At 45.9% G+C, this 24292-nt stretch overlaps 4 protein-coding genes across 5 annotated transcripts; 2 read left to right on the top strand and 2 right to left on the bottom strand.

The window, feature by feature from the left end:
- The first annotated feature begins 116 nt into the window (after positions 1 to 116).
- On the top strand, positions 117 to 14198 carry LOC108113725 (lysosomal-trafficking regulator). The gene is made up of 18 exons (XM_017224413.1): positions 117 to 159; positions 955 to 1208; positions 1287 to 1363; positions 1533 to 1695; positions 1754 to 1864; positions 2178 to 4752; positions 5630 to 6409; positions 6467 to 6909; positions 6961 to 7944; positions 8003 to 9577; positions 9643 to 9813; positions 9875 to 10600; positions 10659 to 10792; positions 10849 to 11602; positions 11670 to 12170; positions 12230 to 13128; positions 13186 to 13653; positions 13716 to 14198. Exons 2-18 carry the CDS (start codon positions 1101 to 1103, stop codon positions 13834 to 13836), a joined length of 10590 nt encoding a protein of 3529 aa, XP_017079902.1. The 5' UTR covers positions 117 to 159; positions 955 to 1100; the 3' UTR covers positions 13837 to 14198.
- A 77-nt stretch (positions 14199 to 14275) lies between these two features.
- LOC108113734 (centrobin) lies at positions 14276 to 16673 on the bottom strand. The gene is made up of 4 exons (XM_017224425.1): positions 15402 to 16673; positions 15185 to 15346; positions 14788 to 15125; positions 14276 to 14732 (listed from the first exon to the last, which is right to left on the bottom strand). Exons 1-4 carry the CDS (start codon positions 16563 to 16565, stop codon positions 14330 to 14332), a joined length of 2067 nt encoding a protein of 688 aa, XP_017079914.1. The 5' UTR covers positions 16566 to 16673; the 3' UTR covers positions 14276 to 14329.
- A 299-nt stretch (positions 16674 to 16972) lies between these two features.
- LOC108114016 lies at positions 16973 to 22275 on the top strand. 2 transcript variants are annotated; one of them, XM_017224774.1, is made up of 12 exons: positions 16973 to 17150; positions 17213 to 17413; positions 17472 to 17937; positions 17994 to 18887; positions 19005 to 19096; positions 19156 to 19273; positions 19332 to 19424; positions 19475 to 21106; positions 21173 to 21214; positions 21273 to 21377; positions 21438 to 21740; positions 21802 to 22275. In XM_017224774.1, the coding sequence occupies exons 1-12, from the start codon at positions 17034 to 17036 to the stop codon at positions 22014 to 22016; spliced, it is 4278 nt and encodes a 1425-aa protein (XP_017080263.1). In that variant the 5' UTR covers positions 16973 to 17033; the 3' UTR covers positions 22017 to 22275. The 2 variants fall into 2 exon arrangements, with proteins under 2 accessions (XP_017080263.1, XP_017080255.1); XM_017224766.1 differs by having other exon boundaries at positions 18942 to 19096.
- On the bottom strand, positions 22150 to 23912 carry LOC108114034 (microfibrillar-associated protein 1). The gene is made up of 3 exons (XM_017224784.1): positions 23760 to 23912; positions 22776 to 23697; positions 22150 to 22718 (listed from the first exon to the last, which is right to left on the bottom strand). Exons 1-3 carry the CDS (start codon positions 23827 to 23829, stop codon positions 22283 to 22285), a joined length of 1428 nt encoding a protein of 475 aa, XP_017080273.1. The 5' UTR covers positions 23830 to 23912; the 3' UTR covers positions 22150 to 22282.
- Positions 23913 to 24292: the final 380 nt, after the last annotated feature.

Genomic DNA, 24292 nt, shown 5'->3' with positions numbered 1-24292 from the left:
AACTACAACCGCTCACACACACAACACCAACATAGCGGAATCAACAAAAACAGAATTGCTAAAATTGTTAAAATAACAAGAAAATAACAAATAAAAAAAGAAAATGTCTTGCTGAAATAACTTGTTGTTGCTGATCCACGAAAATTGCAATTTCCTTCGGTGAGCTATGGCTAATAAATTATAAATTTTACACTTGGTGAATCCCAAATACTATATGCTAGAATGGAATGAATAATTTCGGTGCTGCGCAGTTGATAAATAGAAGTTGTTGCGGTTCAAATGTTGAGTATTCTATATGTAAAGTTTTCTGTGTTCTGATAAGATGCAAAAGGAGATGGTTTCCTCCTTCGATTTGCATAGTTTCGAGCTTATCTCAGATTCAGTGGCCGTTACAGACACGCTTCATTGCCAGCTGTTTACTTGGTTGGAGCTCCATCGAAACCACCGAACCACCCATCCCGTCCCCGCTCACTATCATTTTTACCGGCTTGGCAACCCACCGAAAGCCACCGATCCAGATGCAATGCCACCCATCCGAACCGCTATAAATAGCAATCTTAATAGTTTTCCGCAACAACAACCAAAGTTTCCACTCCACTCTGCACCGAATTATCAACATCACCGGCCTACTGCCTCTGAGCAAATAAGTAATCATCGTGGCCTCTTCATCCCACTCCGCCTTCTCACTCCTACACCAGCTTCCCATCCTCCTCCTGACCACTGCACGTAATCTCACGCACAAAAGAGATGCAGTAAAACTTCTGTAAGACGAACATTGTTATTTTAATCTCTTATATACATAAAATAAAATCTTCAAGCTAATTCGATAATCACACAAAATGCTTCAGGAATCAATATTTACCCAATATGAATCTCCACCACTTGTAATTCTTATAAGAAAGATAAAGTCGATTATAGAAGTACAACTGTATTTACTTTTCTCCGTAATTACAGCTGGCGTTCTCCTTCGATCGCCGCGTTCAGTTTGGTCTCATCGCTCCAAGCGTCCACAACGTTGCCCGATGACCGAGGAGCTGCTGACCAGCCGGAGCAGACTCTTCGACGTGCCTGTTAGAAGGCAACACTATCTGTGATTCTCCATGGCCGGGATGGAGGTGAAGGAGGATCAGCTACTGCTGCTGGATACCCTGATCGGACTGTGGAGCCAATATCTCCAGGCCTCGGAGCTCGAAGATGCGAGTGTCAAGGTTTGTGCGATTCTCCTTCGCCCATTCACATTCTCAGGTCTTATCGCTGTTTTCCCTTTCTCATTTTGCCATTCACAGGACCACTGGCTCTGGCTGCTGCTGTATAATTTCCAGTTTCTGGATGATAAGACCTTGGAAGATGCATGGCTTAATAGGTAAAACTAGCTGATATGCTAATAACACCATGATATACAAAAGTCCTCTTAAAGAATAATGTTATCTCTTAAAGTTTTTTACTTTAAGCACTTTTTAATAACGTTGCTAGCCAATCATAGTAAAATTTGATGATTTATAATATGACTAAATGGTTTTCTATTTTGGCAGCCACTTCAACCTGATGCCAGAGGAACTTTGTTCCTATTTGTTAGAACAGGTCTATCAAATCATCAGCGAGGCGAAGAGATCTCAGGGAAGTAGTCCAGAGCAGGAACCGGAACAACAGGATAAGTGCATTAAGCAGCTGCGCAAGCAGCATAATCTAGCCCAGGTTAGGTCCAAGCAATACCTCTTTCTAGTCTAGTCCTCTAAACTTATACCTGTTGCAGCTAATACTCAGCACTCCCAGTGATTGCAATAAGATTCTTGCCCTGCGGACTTTCCTCACTGATAAATTGGGTCATCACTTGTTGGCTTTTCTGCTGCGCGTGGATATCAAGGCAAGTTTAAAGTGCTTCATTAAAATATATAAGGATGATAAGGATGATTCGATTTAATTGGTTTTTACAGATAAGATTTTATTAATTATTTTCAAACTTGTGGTTCATTTTTATAAATTAAAATTTATGTTACTATTTAATGTCTTACTTAGTAACAAAGCCACAGTTTCTTATCTTTAAAAATGTGAAATGTGGTTGAAAGCAACCACATTCCAACCTTCTAAGTTTATATTTAAAATGTAACTTTTGAGTATTTACTTACCCAAGCCCATCATTTTAGGACATTTAATCAATTACCTTCCTCTACCTGCAGCATATTGCTTCACAAAAGAGCCTGTGTCAGCTGTGCATCAACCTGTTCCCCAACTGCAAGTGGAGCCCGTCAAACGAGCCACTACTTCCCTTGACCAGCATATCCCAGTTCATCGGCAGTTTCTACCTCAATTCGCAAAGCAAAAAGTTGCGACGCCAGCATCCGCAAAAAGGTCAATTATCCAATAACATATCCAAGGCCATCATATCGAACTTCGAAGACTTTAAGGAGACAACAAAGAGCAGTGATGATCTGGCCCTGTTACTCATCCAATTGCTCACCAGGTGCGTGGATGCCGAACAGGAATCACAGTTGAGCGTGACTGTTCACAACTTCGCACTGGGACACTTGTGCGCCAGTCTGGAGGAGGATTCAGCAGGCGATAATGACGAGATCATTAAATTTGAGCTGCTCCAATTAATAGCCCATTGTGTAAACAACTTTTACGTTCTGGAGCAGCAGCAACCGAATGTCCATGATTTCAATAGCAATTTCGGCCAACTCCTTTATGCACTGACCGCCAACCGAAGGAGTCCCCTGCTGGCCCATGGTGTGCTATACATTATGTTTGGCACCCTCCATAATCTGGTGGATAATGGCGTTAAGGAGTTGAATCAAATCGATGTGAGGAACTTTGATGCCTGCTTTGAAGTTTTGCAAGAAGCAGCGAAGTCAACGAACTTCTCTACTGCCATATTCCTGCATATATACAAGATGCTGCTGCGCCTAACGGACAACCTCTCAAGGCAGGAGCAGCACCTGCAGAGTCTCATGGAGAGCAGTGCATCCACCGCTTTGCCCAAGCAGCAGCAACATCCGCGACATAAAAGACAGAGGAGCAGTCAACTTCATTGCCTGGGAGCCAACTCCCTGAGCTGCTTTTTCCAGGGGAAACTTTACCACCTGCTGCCTAGCCTAGAGGCGGAGCTTCAGGAGCACAGTGTGAGGAGTCTTCTTCGTACTGGAAGTTGTTGCTGTCACTACAATGCAAGAAACTACGCCACTTGCCTTCAACTAGCAACTCAACTTTCCAGCGGTTACCAAAAGTGTGCTTATAAGTTTTTGCATTATAATGTTCTGCACACCATCTTTGTGAAGCGGAATCCTCAGGGATGTCCTGGATGTGAGGATAAACTCAAATCCCCTGTCTTCCACATGGCTTTGCTGAACATATACAAGGAGAACTATAAAGCCCTGCTGAACACCCCCGCAATGTTGCTGTTCCTGAAGCACTTGAAACATATCGCCTATCTGCTGTCCTATGATTTGGCCTCTGGAATTCTAGCGGAGGTAGCTCTTCCGATTTTCAGGCAGTATAAAGAGCTGATTGAAAGTAAAGAAGGACAAAGAAGAAATAGCAAAGTCGCTTCTCTACATCCCAAATTAGAGAACTACAGAGCTCTGCACGAATGCCTCAGCATCTTTGTGATGTACCTGAGCGATATTCGCCTGGTTAAAGCTTTCTACAACGAGGAGAACATCCGTTATATGCAGGACTTGTTAGCTATACCTGAACTCCAGCGGGGAGTATGTGATCTGATCAAGGTGGGCATTGATAACATAGCTTTTCTCGGTGAAAACAGCCAGGAGCAAATAACGTTAAGCAGGAGACTCATCCAACTTCAGCTGAATAGTAGTGACAGGGCTTCTCAGCTGTTCCAGTCTCTGCTGCACAAGTGTTCAAAGAACTCCGGCATTAAATTCTGGCTGGATGAGGGCTCCAATCCCCCCAAGCTTGAAGGTCACAAGCCAGCAGATATACTCTATATTACAGCCCTGCAATGGACCCTGAATTTTGAGCTTCTGAAGACAAGTCAATTGTTCTACAACGAATTTGCCAAAATCTACTCGATACCCGTGGAAATGCTGGATAACGAGGATGAGGAGGTGGAGACGCCAACGGCCGAGCAGCTTCCAGAGGAAAAGAAGCTACGACATGGGGATAAAAACATCGTTGACATTTTGAAGCTAAACTACAATGCTTTGGGCTGTTTCCTCATGCTGCCGAAAGCCGCAATGGGAGCAACCACATCGTCCACCGCAACCACACCCACTGCTGGTATATGCGGCTCAAGTTCATTGGAAACCCTGGTCTCGCAGCTGCCACTCGGTGGCTCTAGTTCAGTCTCCGTCACAACGGCTGGCAGTTCGGACTACGCGGATTCTCCTCTGGATTACGCATCGGTGATTAACAATTACGATAGTTACTCACGGGACATGACCACACCCTCGTTCCTGCAAAAACTCCTTTCCGGCGAACCGGATGAAAGCATTATCCTCTTCGACATCCGTGGCAATCAGCCCAGAAAGGATTGCCCCAGTAACTCACTGGATCTTTTAAATCAAGAGGAAGTGGCTTCTGCCGATGGCATAATCAACAAACTATTCAGCATGGTGGGTTCCCTGTTTGGCGGTAGTCCGGGGAGCGGCGGAAGTGCTAACACTCCGACAAGTGCTAATATTGATGCGGATTTGTTCTGCCTGTACGAACCCAACGGGGAATGCAAGAAACTCTTGCTGAAACTCTTCGAGGCGACCATGGCCATCTGCATCAAGGGTTTCCAAAACGAAGAAGGTAAGTGTCAGAGATTGTTTGGTTGTTGGCGAAGAAAATGGGGTATATTGAGTATATGGATTCATATGTAGAGACTGAAATGACTAGCTAGACTAACTATTATTTATTAATCAATGGTTTTGGCGGATAAGTTTAATTACTCATCAGTTGAGTTTGTAGAAATAAAAAATTGTTGTTAACTATAAAACTATATTATTTTCAAGGGAACTATGAATATTGTCATTAAAATTCAAATTCTTGGTTCGTTAGCAATTTTATAAAAAAAACTCGCATAGCATCATCAGGAGTGTATTAAAAATGAAAGAGCATTACTTTCCTGCCTTGGTTAAGCGTCCATCTGGTGGGTTCCACGGCATTCCGCGGCTAATGCGTTGCCAATAGGCAATAGACAATAGACAATGCACAACAGTGCTGGCAGTGGGTTCTCGGGGGAAGCCCTAGAAGTGGGACAAGAACAAGGCACCCACATTCACCTCCAATCCAGCTCTAGATTCTAGACTCTAGCTAATAACGGCGCGTTGTGGTTGTGATTGTGGCTGCGGACTAGGAGAGTTAATTATAAGCCAGCTAGGCAGACAGTTAGTCAATCGGTCGCTCGGAGTATAATACGCGGCATTTACAAGGCTCTGCCTGCTGGGATTGAATTTCTGGGTACACAAGTTACAACATCGCACATACAGACAGAGAAAACAGACAGAGATAGGCACCGAAACGAGATACATTCCAGACAAGAGGCGACACTTTTGCTTTGGCGCTCGTCCAGCGCTGACGACTTGCTCCAGTTTACGGAAGATATAGACGCGGGTTATCAGTCAGTCAGTCAGACATCAAAAGCATTTATCTAACTAATCCGCCTCTTATCTACCTTTCCTCACAGTGGAGAAGATGCAGAAGCACCTGCGCAAGCTGCGAGCCATTATTTTAAACCATGCCACGGATAATTGGTCGGATCATGGGGATCAGCATGCCAGGGATAATGCGGTCATTCAGACTCTACAGACTCTGCTCAAGATTGCTGAGCTGTCAAGCACTCATCAAGAACCAGCGGGCGTGGTCAGCAGTCCATCGGCCGATTCCCAGCAACCAAGACCACGTGCCAGATCTTTCAACAGCGGCAGCGTGGAGCTACCCAGATTGCAGCCCGTCAAGTTGCCGGCCAAGAACTCGCTGGCCACTCCACCCACACCACGAAGGAGGCCCAATTCCAGTGAGGTGAATGTAGGTGTGGATGCGGATTACTTCTCCACTCGAGCCTCCTTGAGTTGTGCCGCCGACAGCGAACTGGAGCTCAGCGAAAATGAGCACGAGTTTTACCTCACCGCCGACGAGGGTTACGAGGCGGATGGCGAAATTGCGGACCTCAGCGAATCCGAATGTGAACTCAATGGTGGCGTGATGGCAGCCAACGAATCGTGGACCCCGTTTCAGCCATCTTCCCGCTATCGAACCCACATCATGCACCAAGGCCTCAGCCAGCTGGTGGTGCAAATGCTGGCGGAATTGTCTCTTCTCTGCATCAAGCAACCAAATGGATGGACCGAGAGCCTAACTCAATTGGCCAATCGGCTGTTTGTCATCAGGGATTACCTCGGTGGTCCACTGTGCCTGCTCAAAGGTTTTTCGCCGATCCTAAGCTGCAGTGATCCGAGATTGAGGGGTAAGCTAAAGAATTCCTTATAAATCCCTTCGTAAACTTATTGTCGATCGCTTTCAGAACTGCAGCAATCGATCCTCGAGTTGGTTACCCATCTAAACACTCCTGAGGTGCTGCAGTGTTACTACTCCATCCTGGCCTCCAGACACCCTCCCGTGGATCTGTTGATGAGGCACATGCACCATATCTCCTCTGGATCGCTCCGTAAAGCCCAGCCCTGCATGGAGTTGGACTTTCCAATCAATACGGATGGCAAAATAGTGATCACCTCGGAGCCGCTGGTCAGCGAACAGATCGAAAGAGTGCGTCTCCATCACCAACAGTGCCAAACGAGTACGCTGTTTACTCGGGCCGCTTGCATTTTCCCGGTTACCCAAACACGTCTATGGCAACCAGATGGCCTGACCCTGTCATTATGGTTGGAGTTAAGAGGTCAGCAGATGCACCGTAGCTCCATGCAATTCAACGATGATGAGACGCGCTATTCAGGAGAGGATCTAACAGTGAGCAAACAAGTATCTCAACCCACTTTAACTTATCCACATCTTCCTTAGAAACTCCACCTTCTTTCTTTGGGGACCAATCAAGCCATGGTCAGCATTTACATCAGCCACAACATGCAGCTAGTCTTCGAGTTAGTCAAACCAAATGAGCAACTAGCTCCAGTACGCGTGGATGAGCATATAGAGGCCAACGCAGATACGGCCTCCGTAATTTCAGCAAACACTCAGGCGGCAAATGCGGGAACCATTCGACAAGCCCTCAAGCAGACCAAGCTAGCGCTGCTCAATAGCTTTGGGCAGATGCACTTGCTCAATGGTCATCAGACTTCTCCGGATTCATCTGGTGGCTACTTCGAGGGCACCGCCGTGCAGTTGCAGCATTTACGATTACCACGTCACAAGTGGATGCATTTGGTCTTCGGCCTGCAGCAGCAAGGAGATGCCGTAGAGATCAGCATATTTCTGGATGGTTTGGAGCAACACACTATGCGTTTGCCTTTCCACAATCTACGTCAGCTCACTAGGGTACACAGCTTTCAATTGCTTGCTATTGGTGAAGGTCAACCGACCAAGAGTCCCGGCAGCAGCTCCTCCTCGCGATCCACTCTAGATGGTTCAGCCCCCCGATACGCCCTATCAAATGTGATCCTCTTCAGGCGTCGTCTGGTGGATCCTTTGCTCTTGATGAATCTCACGGCCATGGGACCAGATTTCACCGAGTTCACACAGTGCCAAGTGGCCAACTGGAAGCCCAACTATGGCTTCGTAACTCTAAGCAAGTTGGCGACCTCGAATTTCGGCAACCATCTTGACTGCATGCGCAGGTTGAGGCAGGCGAGAGTTCTGGTTTACACGGCTCAGCAGCCGGATCTAGTGATGAGCTACGATGCTAGCCAGGAACTGGACATGGGCTGTTATGGGCAGCCTTACGGACATATGCTTTATGGGGAACTGCAGCAACACCAACCACAGACCCTTCAGTCAGCCACAAGCCTCAGCGGTGGACTCTCCACGCTGTTGTATCTCTTTGCCAGGGTGAGTCGGATTCTTGTTCTCTCAAGAATTTCGTAATGAAGAATCTCCTTCTTTCCAGATTGTTGAACTCATTGGCAATGCAAACACCCAGGCTTTGGCTTTGGATCTGTTGCTTCAGGTAGCTCATTCAGATACACAGCTATACACGGAGTTTCAGCGTCAGGACTATCTGGCTCTAATTGGCTACGTGATCAAATCGGAGAAGTGCTGCAAGGATGTCCAGTTACTCCGAAGCATTGTGAACAATGCGTGTTCCCAGGCTCTGATCAGTCGGAAGGGTGATTCTCTGAATGTCAACGACAACACAATGGCTACTCTGGTGTATCCTCGTCTGCTTCTGGCTATACTGCAGCGCTATTCCGACTGGCATCGCTCCGGAGCCACCCACTCCGATGTACTAGATATGCTTTTCCGCTGTATTTTGGCTCTCACAAGGGACAAGCATCCGCAAAGAGATTTTAACATGGAACAACTCCAAAAATCCGGTTTGCTGGGAGCCCTTCTCAACCTGTGCAAGGTATATGTGATAGAGTCTCCCAGCCCGGTTCAGATATCGCCGTATGCAGCCGAGTGTTTTGTCCAGATTCTGGCAGTGTTTGCTGGATCACCTCCTGATTCCTCTATGCTGGATGAGATCATGAAATTACTCCTGCTGCTCCACAAGCCCAGCGAGTGTTATGTGACCCACGATCGCTCGCACTTCTACTTCCTCCTTACGGCTCAACAACCGGCTAAGGAAAGATCCCTGGTAGCAGCCAATTTGAGCAGGGTGACCACTTCTCTGCGGAGGCAATTGCATCCCCAGCCCCAGGAACTGGATCCTGAGAGAGCGGAGAGAATAAAAAAATTGCGACGTCTCCATGCCAATACATCCGGCTACAGAAAAGCTGTTAACGAATTCGAAGAGCAACTGGAACAGATGGCCGACTGCTCGAATCTGAACAAGACAGCCTTGAGACTGCTCAGTCCTGTGGAGGCGACTCGCTGGCGTTTGAAATTCAAGCGACGGCATCCCACAAGTACCAACAGTCCCAAGCGGAGTCCGTTGAAGATAGCTCGCAGGCGCATTCACCCACATTTGCACCTCGGGAAGATCTGGCAGCCTTCGGGACATAGTACTCCCAGCTCTGGGCAGTCGTCACTGCCAAATAGAAAAACAGACTTCTACGATCAGCAGGGAATCATCCGTCTGCAGCAACGCCTTCTTATCCTATTGAAGGACTTCTTATGTCTACTGCCTGATTCCTCAGTGGATGTCGTCACCCGTCACTACGTAAAACTGGAATTGCTCCTAGTTCTTGCCAATCAACGTAGCTGTGCCGTTCGACAGGCTATTATTCAGTTGCTGGATGTGCTAACAAAACGTCTGCCTAGCGGGGAGCTGAATGCTGCTACCAAATTGATGTATCCCCTGCATTTGGCCAATCAGTTGACCATCCATGGATGTGATATTGGCATGTTTGAGGCCTGCCTGGCTTGGATAAGCGGGATGCATGGCAATTTGACGGATATGCTCAACTGTGAAACACCCCTGAGGATTCGTCAGCGCTTTGCACTCCAATCTCTGCTGGCCATAGCGGAGGGAGCGGATCCTCAGAGGGTGTTTAAAGCACTCCAACGACTTTTTATGCAGGTTAAATAGAAATTTTCCAATTTTAAATTCCGTCCTTTACGAATCTATTTGTCATCTCTTTCTAGAATCCTGATGATCAGGCATGTCTGATTGAGGCAGGACTGCTGCAGTGTTCAGTCAAGGCACTCTACAAGATCTACTCCTTACGACTGGGTCAATCCAACGTGGATGAATCCATTGTTGAACTACTGACGAGTATTGGTGAGCGAGCTCTGCGTTCTGTGGGGCAGATAAATGTGAGTACTTTCAGAAATAGACAAATCTGATTTCTATAATATCCCTAATATACTCCACCAGCTCGTTTGGGACATCCTCAACCTACTGGCCTTCTACCAGGACAAGCAACCTCAGCTGATAATGCGCAGTTTTCGCACTGTCCAAGCTCAACTTCAGCTTGAGTGGCTCACGAAGTTCTTTGAGCCCAACAGTTTCCGAATTGCAATGACTAATGATTCTGCTCTGAGTCAAACGGAACTACGCACCCGGGTGGAACTGCTTATCGATCGTTGCACCCAGTTCTTCACCGTTGGTGTGGGCCAGACTACCGGACCCACCTACGTGGCCAGTTCCCAGGAACTTGCTCTTTTCCAGCTGCTCGTTTCCTATGGGATTTCCAGCAATCAGCGGTGCAACAACTTCATTGCCTGGGGCTTGCAACCTTCGCGTCCACGGGATCTGCGCTCCTACATTGTAGACGCTTTGTGGCGATCCCAACAAGATGAGTTTCAGCGGGCAATCATCTGTGATGGCAAAATGATCAAAGCGCTACTCTGGCTGTCTTTGCTTGAGGACTTGGCGGAGCCTATAGAGAACCTTCAGCGACTTTGTGATGCCTTGGGTATCAAGGAGAATGATTCCTCGTGGAATCTGGTACATGAGTTGGATCGCCTGGATCAGAATCGCAGCAATATGGCTGCCAAGCAGAAGACATTGCTGGAAAAGACTGTGTATAGGTTTGAGCCATTGGTTCAGCACTGCATAGAGTCGTCTATGGTGACTACCAGAAAGGTGGCAGAGCTACAGGTTAGTTACAATCGGGAAGAGTTTTAAATATCCATTTGATAACCCTGAACGCTTTCAGAATGCTGAACGCAAAGCTCTAATGTGTCACATGAAGGTGTACGATGATACCTATACCTACACCAAGTGGCTGGAGATCATACGTCGAATGACGCACGAGGGCGCTCCTTGGCACTCTGCTGAAAGAGCTGAATGGTAAGCTAGGGAAAAATATATTTAAAGAATATAGTTAACCAAAGATCTCTCCGCAGTTCTTGGGAACTGGACGATACAGAGGGACCCTCCCGAGTTCACACTCGTCTACGTCGCTGTCACCTCGACATTGATCGCCGCTTCTTTATGAATGAATATAGACCAGGGCAAGGGCAACGCGAAGATCTGGAGCCATATGTACGACCTCTGGATTACCTGATAGCCAGTTACGATCAGCAATTGAACATATCGCTGAATTCCCAAATTTTGTACAACTTTGCGGCCAAATTCCTGCCTGTGGATGGGGAGATCGAGGGTGAGATTATAATCACTGATCTAAAACTCTACTTCCTGGCTACCTACCGGTGTCGGTACTTCAACGTTAACTGTGATATCGCCAACATAACGGAGATCTGGCTGAAGCGTTACCAGCACCAAGAACTGGCATTCGAGATACTCCTGGACACCAACAAGTCGCTGTTCTTCTCGCTGCAGAACGCCGACGACTGGAAGATCATGCGCGAGGTATTCTGTGATAAAATCGTAGCCACGCCTGATCAGGCCAAGGTGCTGGCCATCACCCAGCAGTGGCGCGAGGGTCTCCTCACCAACTGGGAGTACCTAATGACTTTAAACCAAATCGCCGGGCGTACTTACAACGATCTCATGCAGTATCCAGTATTTCCCTGGGTGCTGGCCAACTACAACTCGGAGATTTTGGATCTGAGGGAGGGACATAACTTCAGACGTCTTGGACGACCCATTGCCGTGCAGCTGGAAGAGAACGAGAAGCACTACATCAGCAATTATACGGTAAGAGGAAATGATCTTATCCATAAATAATTTGTGATTGATGTACATTTTTTGTTGATCCTTGCAGTACATTGATAGCACCAATACAACCATGGGCTCCCTGATCCTTAAGCCGTATCACTACAGCTCTCATTACTCGAATTCCGGCACTGTGCTTCATTTCCTAGTAAGAGTTCCACCGTTTACCAGCTATTTCCTCCGCTACCAAGACAATGATTTCGATCTACCGGATCGCACGTTCCATGCCCTTAACACAACTTGGAAGCTAGCCAGCCAAGATAGTCCCACAGATGTGAAGGAACTCATTCCGGAATTCTTCTGCCTGCCGGAGATGTTTGAGAATTTTGAGCGCTTTAAGTTCGGTTGTCGACAGAATGGGGAACGGGTGGAGGATGTCTCACTGCCTCCATGGTGTCAGCGGGACTCCCGTCTCTTTGTGCTAATCCACCGACAGGCTTTGGAGTCGGAACTGGTGCGGAATCAGATACATAATTGGATAGACCTGATCTACGGCTATAAACAGAGTGGGGAGAGTGCTGTAGAAGCCATTAATGTGTTTCATCCAGCGGTCAGTAATGATACCTTATAAAATTTATTGATACTTATTTTCTTTTTCTTAAACTCCAGACCTACGCCGTATTCCTGGACTCCGAGATCAGCGATCCCATTGAAAGAGAAGCAGTCAAGACAATGGTGAAGACATATGGTCAAATGCCTAGACAGCTCTTCAAGTCACCACATCCGGCGACTAAGGCTCTTGACTACTCACTGGTTGACAAACCAATAGTGTCCACTGTACGGGGTCTGCGATGGGGGGTCTATGTGGGATCGCCGCAGCTGAAAGCTCCCTCATGGGCAAACATCCACAAAATACCAGGCACTGAGCATTTGGTAAGCTTCAGCAACACCAACGTGGTATATGCTCTTCCGGGAAGGGCGAGTGTGATGCAGGGAGCTGAGCCCGATACTTACAACGTAATCTCCTGGGGTTACGATGATCGCATTGTAAGGATCCAACCACTCAACAAACCACAGGCCAAGCCAAAGAACCTCCTGCACAATGGGACCTTCGACGATATCACTGCTTGTGGATGTGATGTGAACACGAGTCAACTTTGGTTTGGCCACAAATCCGGCCGGATAAGTGTGTACAAGTGCACTGGAGGAATGGATTCCCAGCAACGAGCCTCAGCAAAGAGCAGGCAGAGCTATGCCCGCGGATTCAGTTTATCCTACAACTCTGCCTTCCGGAAGATGACCAGCAAAGGAATAGGAGGCGGTGTGCCGGAAAGGGTGGATGAGATGGGAAATCTCCACTCCACCAATTCTGCATCATCAGTTAACTCAGCCAGCAACATCTCCGGCAGCGACGCTTTCCAGAGGGATGGAGCCGATCTTAACTGGCTGGGACCCACTTTGCTGGTACGGCACACTGACGAAATCACCTGCATAACCCTGTCCGTGGAGTTTAAGATTGCCGTGACTGCGGGACGCGATGGCATAGCCGTTATCTGGGATCTCAATGAGTAAGTGAACATTTTAATGTTTTCTATATTAGTTTCTTAACTATAATACTCCTGCAGCTGGAGCTATGTACGAACAATTGCCCGCCCGGCAGAAATTCATCAATCCCCTATAACGCATGTGGCCATCAGTCCCACGCTGGGGGACATTGTCACAGTACATACTCTGCCCCAACCTTCAACCGTCAGCTCGGATGCAAAGCCTTTAACAACGGCGACACGACCCAATTCCCTCAACGTCGCCGACGAATGCTTCGAGGTCACGGAAGAAAGCCTGGATGACTTCGTCAATGTGAATGTAAATCCCAACGGGAAGTCTATTTTGAGGCTGCACTCGGTCAACGCGCGATATGTGCAGCATCTAGTGCACGAGGATCGCATCCTAGCCGTTTGCTACTCGTACATCAAGGAGGGAGTGGGAGTCAATGTGATAGCCACCGCTGTGGAAGGCGGATTTGTGCGTTTTTGGTCCAGTTGGAACCTAAGCTTTGTCAGTGAACTGACTACAGGCACTTCGCCTATTCGGAGGTAAGGACTAGGGTGACTTAATATTCGAATAAAAGTATGCCTAATGGTTTTCCCTATTATAGCATTTGCTACTCAACACATCAGCATTTGGTGGTGCTAACGCGAGAATCCCACATTCAAGTCTGGGAGTCAGAGGGTCTGTATGGGAATGCCCCGAAGTTCCCACAAATCGTCTACAAATAAGGTTGATGGGAATAGGATCAGTTCGAGCACTCAACATACTCAATAACTAAACTCAAAGCATATCAATGACAGACACATAAAAAGCAGCTGAATCAAAGAACAATTTTTTGTCCGGTCGCCGAGAATGTTTCCTTCTAAAAGATATTAAAATAGGCATTCCCTTGCGACCGCCACAAAATTGATATATCAAAAGACTATAAGATTTGTAGGCTTAAGTCTCATAGAGCTGTAAAATACACCTTTTGTACCAAAACTTTTATTATTATTTAACTTTCGTATTTGTTTTCCCCGTGCCGCATACAAATGCCTGCGCTGCCTTCAATTGTTGATATTATCAAATAAACAATCATATTTTGCAGAAACTAATGGATTTACTTTCAAAAATTCCAAGCAGAATACAATATACATTGTAGGGAGTACTTAAGGGACTAATGCTTATCAAACTAAAGGTAATACTTAATACAATATTACTTATCAAAAGCTTCTCTTGTTGTCAGCACTTCCAGGGTGGAGGCTTACAGTTGCCACTTCCGCTTTTTGGTTTACTTTGCTTGCTTCCCTGTTTGGCCGTCATGGCTAAGATCTCATCGAGTTTGTCAAAGTCACTGGGCGACTTGCTGAGGAGCAGCTCTATATAGGCCTGCAGCTTGTCCATCGGGGAGGGTGGATCCCGTTTTCCCACCACGTCCAGGTTGTTCTTCTCCGTGCTGTTGCTGCGCTGCGATTTACTTGTCTTGGGTGTTTCCGGATACATGCGTGCATTGTTTAGTTCAGGAGATTCCCCTTCAGTGTCACTGGCTTGCATCAAGGAGTTTTGACTAGGCGTTGTGAGTATGGCAAGTGCCTGCTGCCATTGTGCCTCCATTACTCCATGAAGCTTCTCCGCGATATCAGCACTGGGATTAAAAATTACATTTTATATCACAACAGCCAATTAGTTTTATATCTTACCGCTTTGTTTTGTAACAACTAAGCTTAAGATCCAATTCATCGATCTTTTTAGAGGCATTTGCCAGCTGAAGGCGGTACAGCTCCACCTCTTCGTTGTGCTTCTCCTGGATGAGATTCAGTTCCTGGTTGTTTTTCTCGTTTATCATTTCAAGCTGCTTTACAGCCCTCTCGGCTATCAGTCTTTCTCGCTCGCGAGCTTCGCTTTTCAAATTCTCCTCGTTTTTGTCCAATTGGTCCTGAAATTCCTGCACCTTTTTTGCCACCACAATTTCCATTTGTTGTTGGTAATACTGCTTTAAGGATTTCTGCTGTATTTCTAATTTCTTCTTAAGATTGGTCTAAAAAAGAATGATAATATTTAATAACTGATTATATTTTACGGGGTCTTAAGAACAACCTCAGTTTCGGTTAGATTAGCCAGTGTTTCTTGGAGGGATTTGCGTTGGGTCTCTAAAGAATCCGCTCTAGCTTTTTGCTTTTGATGATATTCCTGAAGCATTTCTTTTTGGTGCGTAAGCGTGATTTTGTCCTTTTCCAGTTCCTCTATGCGGGCTTTTAGCTTAAACGATAAAGGGTTAAGAATTTATCAATGCACATTCCCATTGCCATTTTACCTTCTCCTGCTGGTAGTCTACTTTGGCAAACTTGTCTCTCAGCTTGTTAAGCTCGGCATGAGATAGCTCCTCCGCTTTTTTGCTACTGTTCAGTTGCATTTCTAGTTGCTCTAGTCTTTCGTCCCAATCCTTGGCATCTTGCCTGCGATGTTCCAGTTCACCTTCCAGTTTATCGTTCTTTTCCTGGAACTTGGTGGCCAAGTTGACCGCCTGCGACAACTCGTGCTGGAGGGCATCAATCTTACCCTGAGATTCGCCCCTGTCCGCCTCCAGCCTGTGTAGAGCATCACGCAGTTGCTGTACCTCGTAGTTGAGACTCTGAGTTGTTTGTTCTGCTTCACTGAGAGCAGCATCCTTGGAGCGATCCACCTCTATTGCCACTGAGATACGCTGCTGATACTCCAGCAGTTGGGTTTGTAGGGTATGGACAGCTTTCTCCAGATGCTGCCTCCTGAGTTGTTCCTCTTTCAAGGAAGGACTACACAATAGTCGGTTGGGAGAGTTGTTGTCTAGAACAGTTCTACCCAAACTGCTCTTTCCCCAAAGATCACTCAAACTGATAAGCTTGTTCTCGTTTATACTATTTCGGGCTCCTCTGGCAGCTTCCACTGAAGCAGCACCGGAAGAAGCAAGTCGCAAACTGGGCAGAGACGTGGTTGTCGGATGATTCTCATGCACCAACCGTTCGTTTCGAAGATGATCATCACTGTGGTGATGGAGGTGGTGGTCCTGCCGTTGCCATCGATTCGCCTTGTTTTCGTCTAGGTAGTGATCAATTTCCAGGAGAATGTTTTCCTCCAAAGGTCGATGACGGAGAGGCTCCACAGAACCACTCTTTGGTGTGGAGTGAATCATGCCATGAAGCTCCCGATTTGGCCGTCCGGCTCCGTTTCTCACTGTGTTCATGGATATTGTAGATATATCAGAGGGTAATTCAAAGTCCCGATTATCCTCTGCATCTAGTCCGATGTTCTGCAACCGTGCATTAATGTTATTCAGCTCCAACTTCTTGCTGGGGTTCAGAAACTGATAAGCAGCACTTGTGGGCGCAGGAGGTGGGGGCATGGCCTGCGCATCTGCTGCTGCGCCTGCGCTCATCATATCCGTGTAATAATTAGGCGCTAAAAGCAAAATATCTGTATCGTCCGAATCCGTGTAGCTCATTCCCACTCATAGTCGAGTCCAGCCAGTCAGAAATGCGTTAATTAGATTTATTATTATAGCATTATTCTATTTTGTTTGTTGCTATAGTGATGACACCACGCGTAAACATTGCAGCCAGTGTAACCACACTGACAACGGTAGAAAAAATACCGTACAAAAAATACCATTCTTTACCGGTTCAATTTTAAAGAGTACTAATTATTTTTGGAATTTTAAATGTATTTACATCGGATATTGTTACAAGATTAAATTTAAATTAAAGTCTTAGTGGGCCTTGCCTAACTATTTTTTAAGTAGTAAATGTTTTACCTTACCTCGTTTTGCAGCCCTGATACATTTTTTCAACATATCGATTGTTTTTAAGCGCCTTCTATTAAAGTGACCGTTCTAGAATATCATTCCCGCAAACCAGATTTGTTTTTTGTTTTCAATTAACATTCAGGGACTCCGCTTTGCGCGCGCTTCACGATGGCGGCGCCAGATGTAATCTTGGCGGTTGACGGCTTGCCTTTCGTGCTCCTTAAACCGGATATCATATACCGAATTGGTAGAAAAAAGGGTCTCGAAATCAGCGCCGCCGATGAGGTGAGCCAGTGGAGATGTATGTTTAATGACCCAGGAATTAATGTCCTATTTTATATTTTCAGTCCATGGAGCTAGCCCACGCAACTGCCTGTATCTTGCGCCGTGGTGTTGTCCGTCTGGCAGCCTTAGTGGGTAAGATCTTCGTCAACGACCAGGAGAAGACTGTGGTTGACATAGGCAGGGATGACACCCTTGGCGGCAAGGTGAAGCTGCGGTTCGGGAATGTGGAAGCCAGGCTGGAGATCGTCGAAGACAAGGATGAGGTGAGATCTCTTTACATTACAAGGTGGGACCTATATGTAATTCACATCTTTTCTTCAGGCCCACGACAGTAGCGGATTTGGGGAATGTCTCAAGAACAGGTCAATTAACTCGACGCTGGACAGTCTGGACATACCAGAAACGCAACCACCATCGGCCAATACGACAGCCAACACCACGGCGGATAGTTTTTTCATACCTGAGACCCAGGCGATTGCCTTGGGGAGGCCTTCGACCACTGGAAAGGAATCACTGGGTGATGACTTTATGATCCCTGAAACTCAGGACATGCTGGCGGATCTCCCACCTGTGCTGCCTTCTAAGCCTGTTACCGACCAAGAAGATTTGAGGCTGGACAGCGATGTGGAATCATCCCAGGGCAGCATTATACGTATGTGCACCCAGGACTACAACGAGGATGCAATAGATGATTTCGATTCCTCGCAGGTCCTCTGCGACGCTCTGCTTCCAATGCCGCCACCAACAAAACCTGTGGAAATCCCTGAGAAACAGAATAATAAGCCAGGTAATTATAGGCTTTGCGACTAAAAAATGTAAACTATATATCTATATCCTTCAAAGATCAACTGGACAGCACTGACTTTGAAATGAGTGCCTTGAATTGGTCAGCCAGCAATTCCAAGTGCGGTGCCTTAAGCAGCACCAAAGCTGATAATGTGCTGCCTCAAGGCGATGCCTGCATAACACCCGACATGACCGCTCCATCCGTAGATCGAAACATCTGCACCCCTGATCTGTTCGATTTGATCATGGGAAGGGACACGCGTGCTGGCTCCGGTAGTCCAGATCCTTTCGTTCGTCCTGCGGATAAAGCTAATGAAACCACACCCCTGTTTGGCGGAATCAAACAGGTGGTTGTGGCAACCATTGAGACTCCTTCTGCCACTCCCACCGAAGAAAATGCAACCAGCAGTCAGGATATAATAGCGGCTCAACGATTTCCAAGACAAAAATTGTTCGAAAGTGACAACGAGGAAGACGAGGTACCCAATCAAGATTTCGTAGCCACACAGGCGTTTCACTTGGCTCCAAATAGAGGCTCAAATGATAGTGAGCCCAATCAAGATTTCGTAGCTACTCAGGCATTTCTCTTACCTCCAAATAGAGACCCAAAACAACTTAAGGATGGTGAAATCAATCAAGATTTTGTAGCCACTCAAGCGTTTAACTTGTCTTCAAATAGAGATCCTAAGACATCCAAGGACAATGAACCAAATCAAGATTTCGTAGCCACCCAGGCGTTTTGCTTCGCCCGACCACAAGCAATAGACTTGCCTGAGAATACAAAAGATAATACTTTCAACCAAGATTTAATACCCGCCCAGGAATTCCCGGACAACATTAATAGCCCTCGGTGCCAGGACTTTGTAGCCACACAACCTTTTCATGTGGATTCCTTGAGTTTAGGCAACAAGGAAAATTTTTCACTCCACGACAGTGCCAAAAAAGCATCAGGTGAGAATATCAAGGAAGTCTTGTATGGTGAATCTGAGAACAAATGCATTCCAGGTTCCACATTATTTGACGAGCTTCCTGATGAGATAGATGCTGTGCTAAAAGAAATGATTTCAGGGACTGTAGTAACTTCGCCTACAAATCCCAATGAAGAGGCTATTAAATTCTTCAAACCTTGCGTGATCAAGGATAAGAATCACTACCAAAAGGTGAGTTTAGGTTATACTTTGGATTAATTACTAAAACCTTACTTACTTTTATCTTTCAGATTTGCCAGATCGAAGGTGTTTTTAGTGATTTGAGCAACAAAAGTCGATGGCGTAGTGAAGAAACTGGCAAAGGCAGCCGCAAACGCATTGCCAAATCGGAATCTCCCCCAGCAACACGTAGGTCTTTGAAAATTGAGCATTTTTCAAATAATTTTATATCTTTCATAATTCACAGCAAGCCGAAAAAATCGTCGAATCTCAGAGGGATCTCAGAGGTTGGAATGTAATTTGCGAAAACGACGAAATTCAGTTGACAAAAACTCAGAACGTAAGTTCTTGCAGAATCTGAGAACTCTCTACTCATATTCAAACTTTCAGCTCTACACAAATCGGTATGCACTGAACATCCGATTGTTTTGATTCCAGAAGAAAACGAAAAGGGTAATGAAGGAGATGTGCCTTTCAAAGAAGTGGCCAATCAATTGCAAGCCGAGAGAAATCAAGAAACTAGCCGCTCTGGTATTTCAGATACCTCTTCATTAAATAATGAAGTGAGTGCTGAGATGAAGAGTAAAGATAATGAAGAACCAAAAAACAAGCGTGCTAGAAAAGCTACGACTGCAGCAGATACAAGCAAAGCGGATAAATCCAAGGAAAAGAGTAATGAAGGAGATGCGTCTTTCAAAGAAGTGGCCAATCAATGGCAAGCCGGGAGAAAACAAGACAATAGCCGCTCTGGTACTTCAGATACCTCTTCAGTAAGTAATAAAATGAATATTGAGATGGAGAGTAAAGGTAATGAGGAGCCAAAAAACAAGCGTGGTAGGAAAGCAAAGATTGCAGAGACACACACAGCGGATATATCCAAGGATGTTCCCAAGCCAAAAACGAGGACCAGGCGCAAAACCAACGTTGAAGATGACGACAAGTCTGATGTACAAAAAGGAACTAAAGCCAAGGACGCCGAGACAAGTAAAGCGGACTCATCTAAGGAAATTCCGAAAGTAATGACTAGAAAAACACGCCAAAATAGCGTTGAGGATAGAGAGAAGCTTAAGGCAGAAAAGCTTGTCAAGGCAGAAAAAACTCTTAAAGCAGATAGTGGAAGAAAGGCCAAGAATGCCGCAGCTAAGGCGGAACTATCTAAGGATATCCCAAAGCCAACAGTCAGAACCAGGCGCCAAACCACTGACGTAGATTCTGGGCCATCTAATGTCGAAAATGAAACAACGGTCAAAAATGCGAGTTTGGGCAAGTCTGACTTACCTAAAGAACTTCCGAAGCCAACGTCCAGGACCAGGCGCCAAACTACTGAAGTACAATCCGGGACTTCTAATGACGAAAAGGAAAGAAAGGTAAATGCCAGTATAAGCAAGGCTGATTTACCTGAAGATATTCCAAAGCCATCGTCCAGAACCAGGCGCAAAGCTAGCGAAGACGATGCTCAGAATCCGAACGCAGAAAACCCTGTCAAAGTGGAAAAAGGAAGAAAACCCAAGAAAGAGTCAACTAAGGCATCTGCGGATAAAGCAGCGGTTACCAAAACAATTGTTAAAGATGTCGATATCCCTAATGAAGAAAAACCAGCAAGGACCAGACGCAAAACAATCGTTGAAAATGCTGAAGAAAAGCCAAAGCATACCTCAATTAAACGTGCTGTTGTGCGTATATCCAGAGTAAGCATTGACGAAACACTGACTTCATCAACCTCTGGAAACAGTTCTATAGGAACTGTTCCCAAGTCTGGTTCGGGGACGCCGACCAGCGCAGAGCTATCATCTGGCTCCGTTGCTGCCAAAGGGTCTAATCTGTCAGCATCAGGACGTGCCCCCAGAGCAACTCGAGTTGCCACAACACCATCTGTAGATGAGTCATCAAATAGCTCAGTTACCAGAAAAGGCCTTAAGAGGGTAGCATCCCGTGAAGAGCCATCACCATCAAGCTCTGTCATTGCCAAAAAGGCTAACATTTCAGCTGACGAGGAAGGTCTAAAGAATCGATCTGGCGCAAGTAAGTTCGACTTTCATTCAAATTATTCACAGACTTTGATTTATATATAAATTTCTTACCTTGCAGTGACTACAAGATATAGTCAACCGGATCCGGATCCCCTTAAAGGTATATGTCCCGTCTTAATACGAAAATTTATTTAACCTTTACTTTTCATTTGTGTTAGGCTTTAATCAATATGTGAGGAAAGCCAAAACGACAGGCAAAATAAGGATAGCGTTCACGATGTGCAATCGTCAGGCGCTGGAATCGGTCTTAAAATCCCTAAAACGTAAGGAATCACTGGTTGGAAGTCAGTTTGTATTTCTAATTACACTTTTTAACTTTCTAGATGTGGTGGAGATAACCGAAGATCCTCTACAGTGCGATCTACTTATCATGGACAAAGGCGAGCGTACCTACAAGTTCCTCACGGTCATTGCTTCCAACAAACCGGTTCTTTCATCCAATTGGCTTCATTTCGTGAAGAAATCCAGATGCATAGACGTAAAGCAAGAACATCTGTTTAATGATGCCAAGTTCGAAGAGACATTTAAGTTTAAACCCTTTTCTGTACTGGAACACTTTCGTTTGTTGAATGGCTTGCATTTTATGCTTGGAGAAGACATCGTGCCGAAAGCCATTGAAATGAAAGGCAAGTTCTTCTATTGGCACTTAATCCAACTTTTTGTTTAACTTTTCGTAATCTTCCATAGTCATTATTCAAAGTGCCGGCGGAAAAGTACATACTCAACCGCCTTCGCTGGCCGTCAGTGTGGATCTATACGTGGTCACCACAAGTAAGGACACAAAAATCAAGCGACGTCTGAGCAATCACGAGAAAGTGCATTTTGTCAAAACCGAGGCCGTAATGCAGGCGCTTGTTCAACAGAGCACGGGACTTCTTAAGGAGTATAAGCTTAAACTTTAACCGCCATAATTTGGAACCTATTTTTAAGATATTGTTAATTTGTGTTAGCGTTAAGAACAGACAGTTCTTGATTAACTACATCAACATCACGTCTAACAAGGCAACTCCAAGAGCACCTTACCAAGTGTCAGTATCAGTTTTTGTATTATATATTTTTTGTTTAATGTTTCTTGAGGTTGCTTCCCTATTGTGGACCTTGCGAATTTTGTTGTTACATTCCTTTGGCCTGTCAAATACATCATATATACGTACTGCATAATTACTAACTACTCCATCTTCTTTCGCTTCGATCCCGTGGGCTTGTCGAATTGCTGCCTCATTCCGCCGGCACGTTCGTTATGGAACTTGATGTTACTGGAGGATTCGGCGTACCAGGGCGAATCGAATTTGGTGGTGTCCTGGTCCACTAAATGCGTGTACTTGGTGCGACCGCAGCGACCGAAGTTCTTCACTTGCATCACCTTGGGAAGGATAGTCTTATCGAAGTGATCCTCCAGCGTGGCCTGTGCAAAGTCCCGTTTCAGTACATCGTTCTCCTCGTCCAGGTAGAAGGCACCACGATGATAGTACTTCTGCAGGAACTTGTATTTGCCCTTGGTAGCCTTGTTGGTGACCATCTTAGGGTTCTGGCGCAGCTCTTGGCGTCGTTCCTCCTCGGTCATGTTGCGCATTCGATCGATGTCAAGCTTTTCGCGTTCGTTACTGAAATTTAAGGTGACCGTTAAAAATAAATTTTAAAGAGAGTTAGTGTGTACTCACTTATCACGCTCCTCGCGATCCCTCTTCATCCTCTTGAGTTCACGCAGCTTCCAGGCCTCGTACTCTACCTCATCATTCTCGTCATCCGTGCACACATCATCGATACATGCTTCGTTGGTCTCTGGCTTTGTCTTTTCTAGATCCTTTTTGACGCTCTCCTCGACCATTCGCAGAGTGGCTCTTCTCCGCTCCTTGGCCGCCCGCTTGGCTTCCGCCTCTAGCTGCTTTTGCTTTTGAGCTTCCCGCTCCTTTTCCTGAATGGTGGCACGATCTCTTTTTCGGACAAAGAGCGGTTTCAGGCGGGGTTCATTGTCCTCCTCGCTTTCCGTCTCCTCTTCGTACTCTGAGCTCTCTGACTCTGAGGACTCAGACTGTTTTTCATCCTCTTTCTGTAGCACCTCCTCTTCGCGTTGTTGCTGCAGCATCCGAGCTCTGAGCTTAGTGCGCCGATTCTCAAGCTCTGTGTCACTGAGCTCTGCATCTGTGTCGGATTCGGAGGCTAGTGTGATTTTGTTGGTGCCACGCTCAATGGTTCCTTGCGCCTCCTCGTCTACTTCCTCGTCCTCGCTGTCGCTCTCCATGATTTCCGGTTCGTGGATGTGTCGGTGGCGTTCCCTACGCTCGCGCTCCATGTCTTCCATGTCTACGGGCCGTTGGCGCAATCTTCGAAGACGGGGATCGTCCACCTCGGCATCTTCATCTTCCAGGCCTTCTCCCGCAGCACGTTCCTCTCCCTCTCCACTTCCTCCTCGACGGGAAAGCTCCAACTTGTGACGTTCAGCCTTATGGCGCTCCAGACGCTTTCTGGTGTCAATGAAGTCATCCTCGTCGCTTTCCTCCGAACTGGAGTCCGCTCTGGCGTAATCGGGGCGCTTTCCTGATATGTACCGTTGCACCTTCACCTTTTGCATGGACAGTTCACCTATAGAATGTTTATAATCAGCTTACAAACAATTGCATGGGATATGGAATTTTACAACTTACCCTTTTCATTGCGCATTGGGATGGCACCCGCTGTGCTCTGAATTCCAGAGGCGGCTGCTGCAGCACTCATTTTGTGTATAAATTATTAAACCACGCTTATAAATGCTATACTATACTAATATGTTTACTAAAAAATGTTGGAAACTAGAGATGGTCAAAAGTTGATGATAATAATCGATTTTCTGATTACTGATGTAGATGCTTTGATATTTACATGAAAAATATTGGTAGCTCTGCAATCCCCTAGTGGCAACGCCAGAACAGTAGGCGGTCTTTTTGAAAAGTGATTTAAAACTGTTTTTGTCTTCTTTTTCTTAAGTGTAATTAATTCTAATTCCGTTTGGGTAAAATGCTTATTGCTTTTCTAGATAAAATGACGGAAGTCCGATGACTTCGCAGTTCCCAAATGAAAGCCACCCACTAATTGAGACATTCAATTAACCATATAAAGTACTTTTACAGTGAAAGAATTTACCAAGTTAGAAATGTTTGATTCTCGAACAACAAGAACATGAGACAGATTAGGAGATGTT

This window comes from Drosophila eugracilis, unplaced genomic scaffold, assembly GCF_018153835.1.
Source record: "Drosophila eugracilis isolate 14026-0451.02 unplaced genomic scaffold, ASM1815383v1 contig_2088, whole genome shotgun sequence".
Classification (NCBI taxonomy): domain Eukaryota; kingdom Metazoa; phylum Arthropoda; class Insecta; order Diptera; family Drosophilidae; genus Drosophila; species Drosophila eugracilis.
The sequence above is the reverse complement of the archived record's forward strand: the minus strand, read 5'-3'. Positions and strand labels throughout refer to the sequence as shown.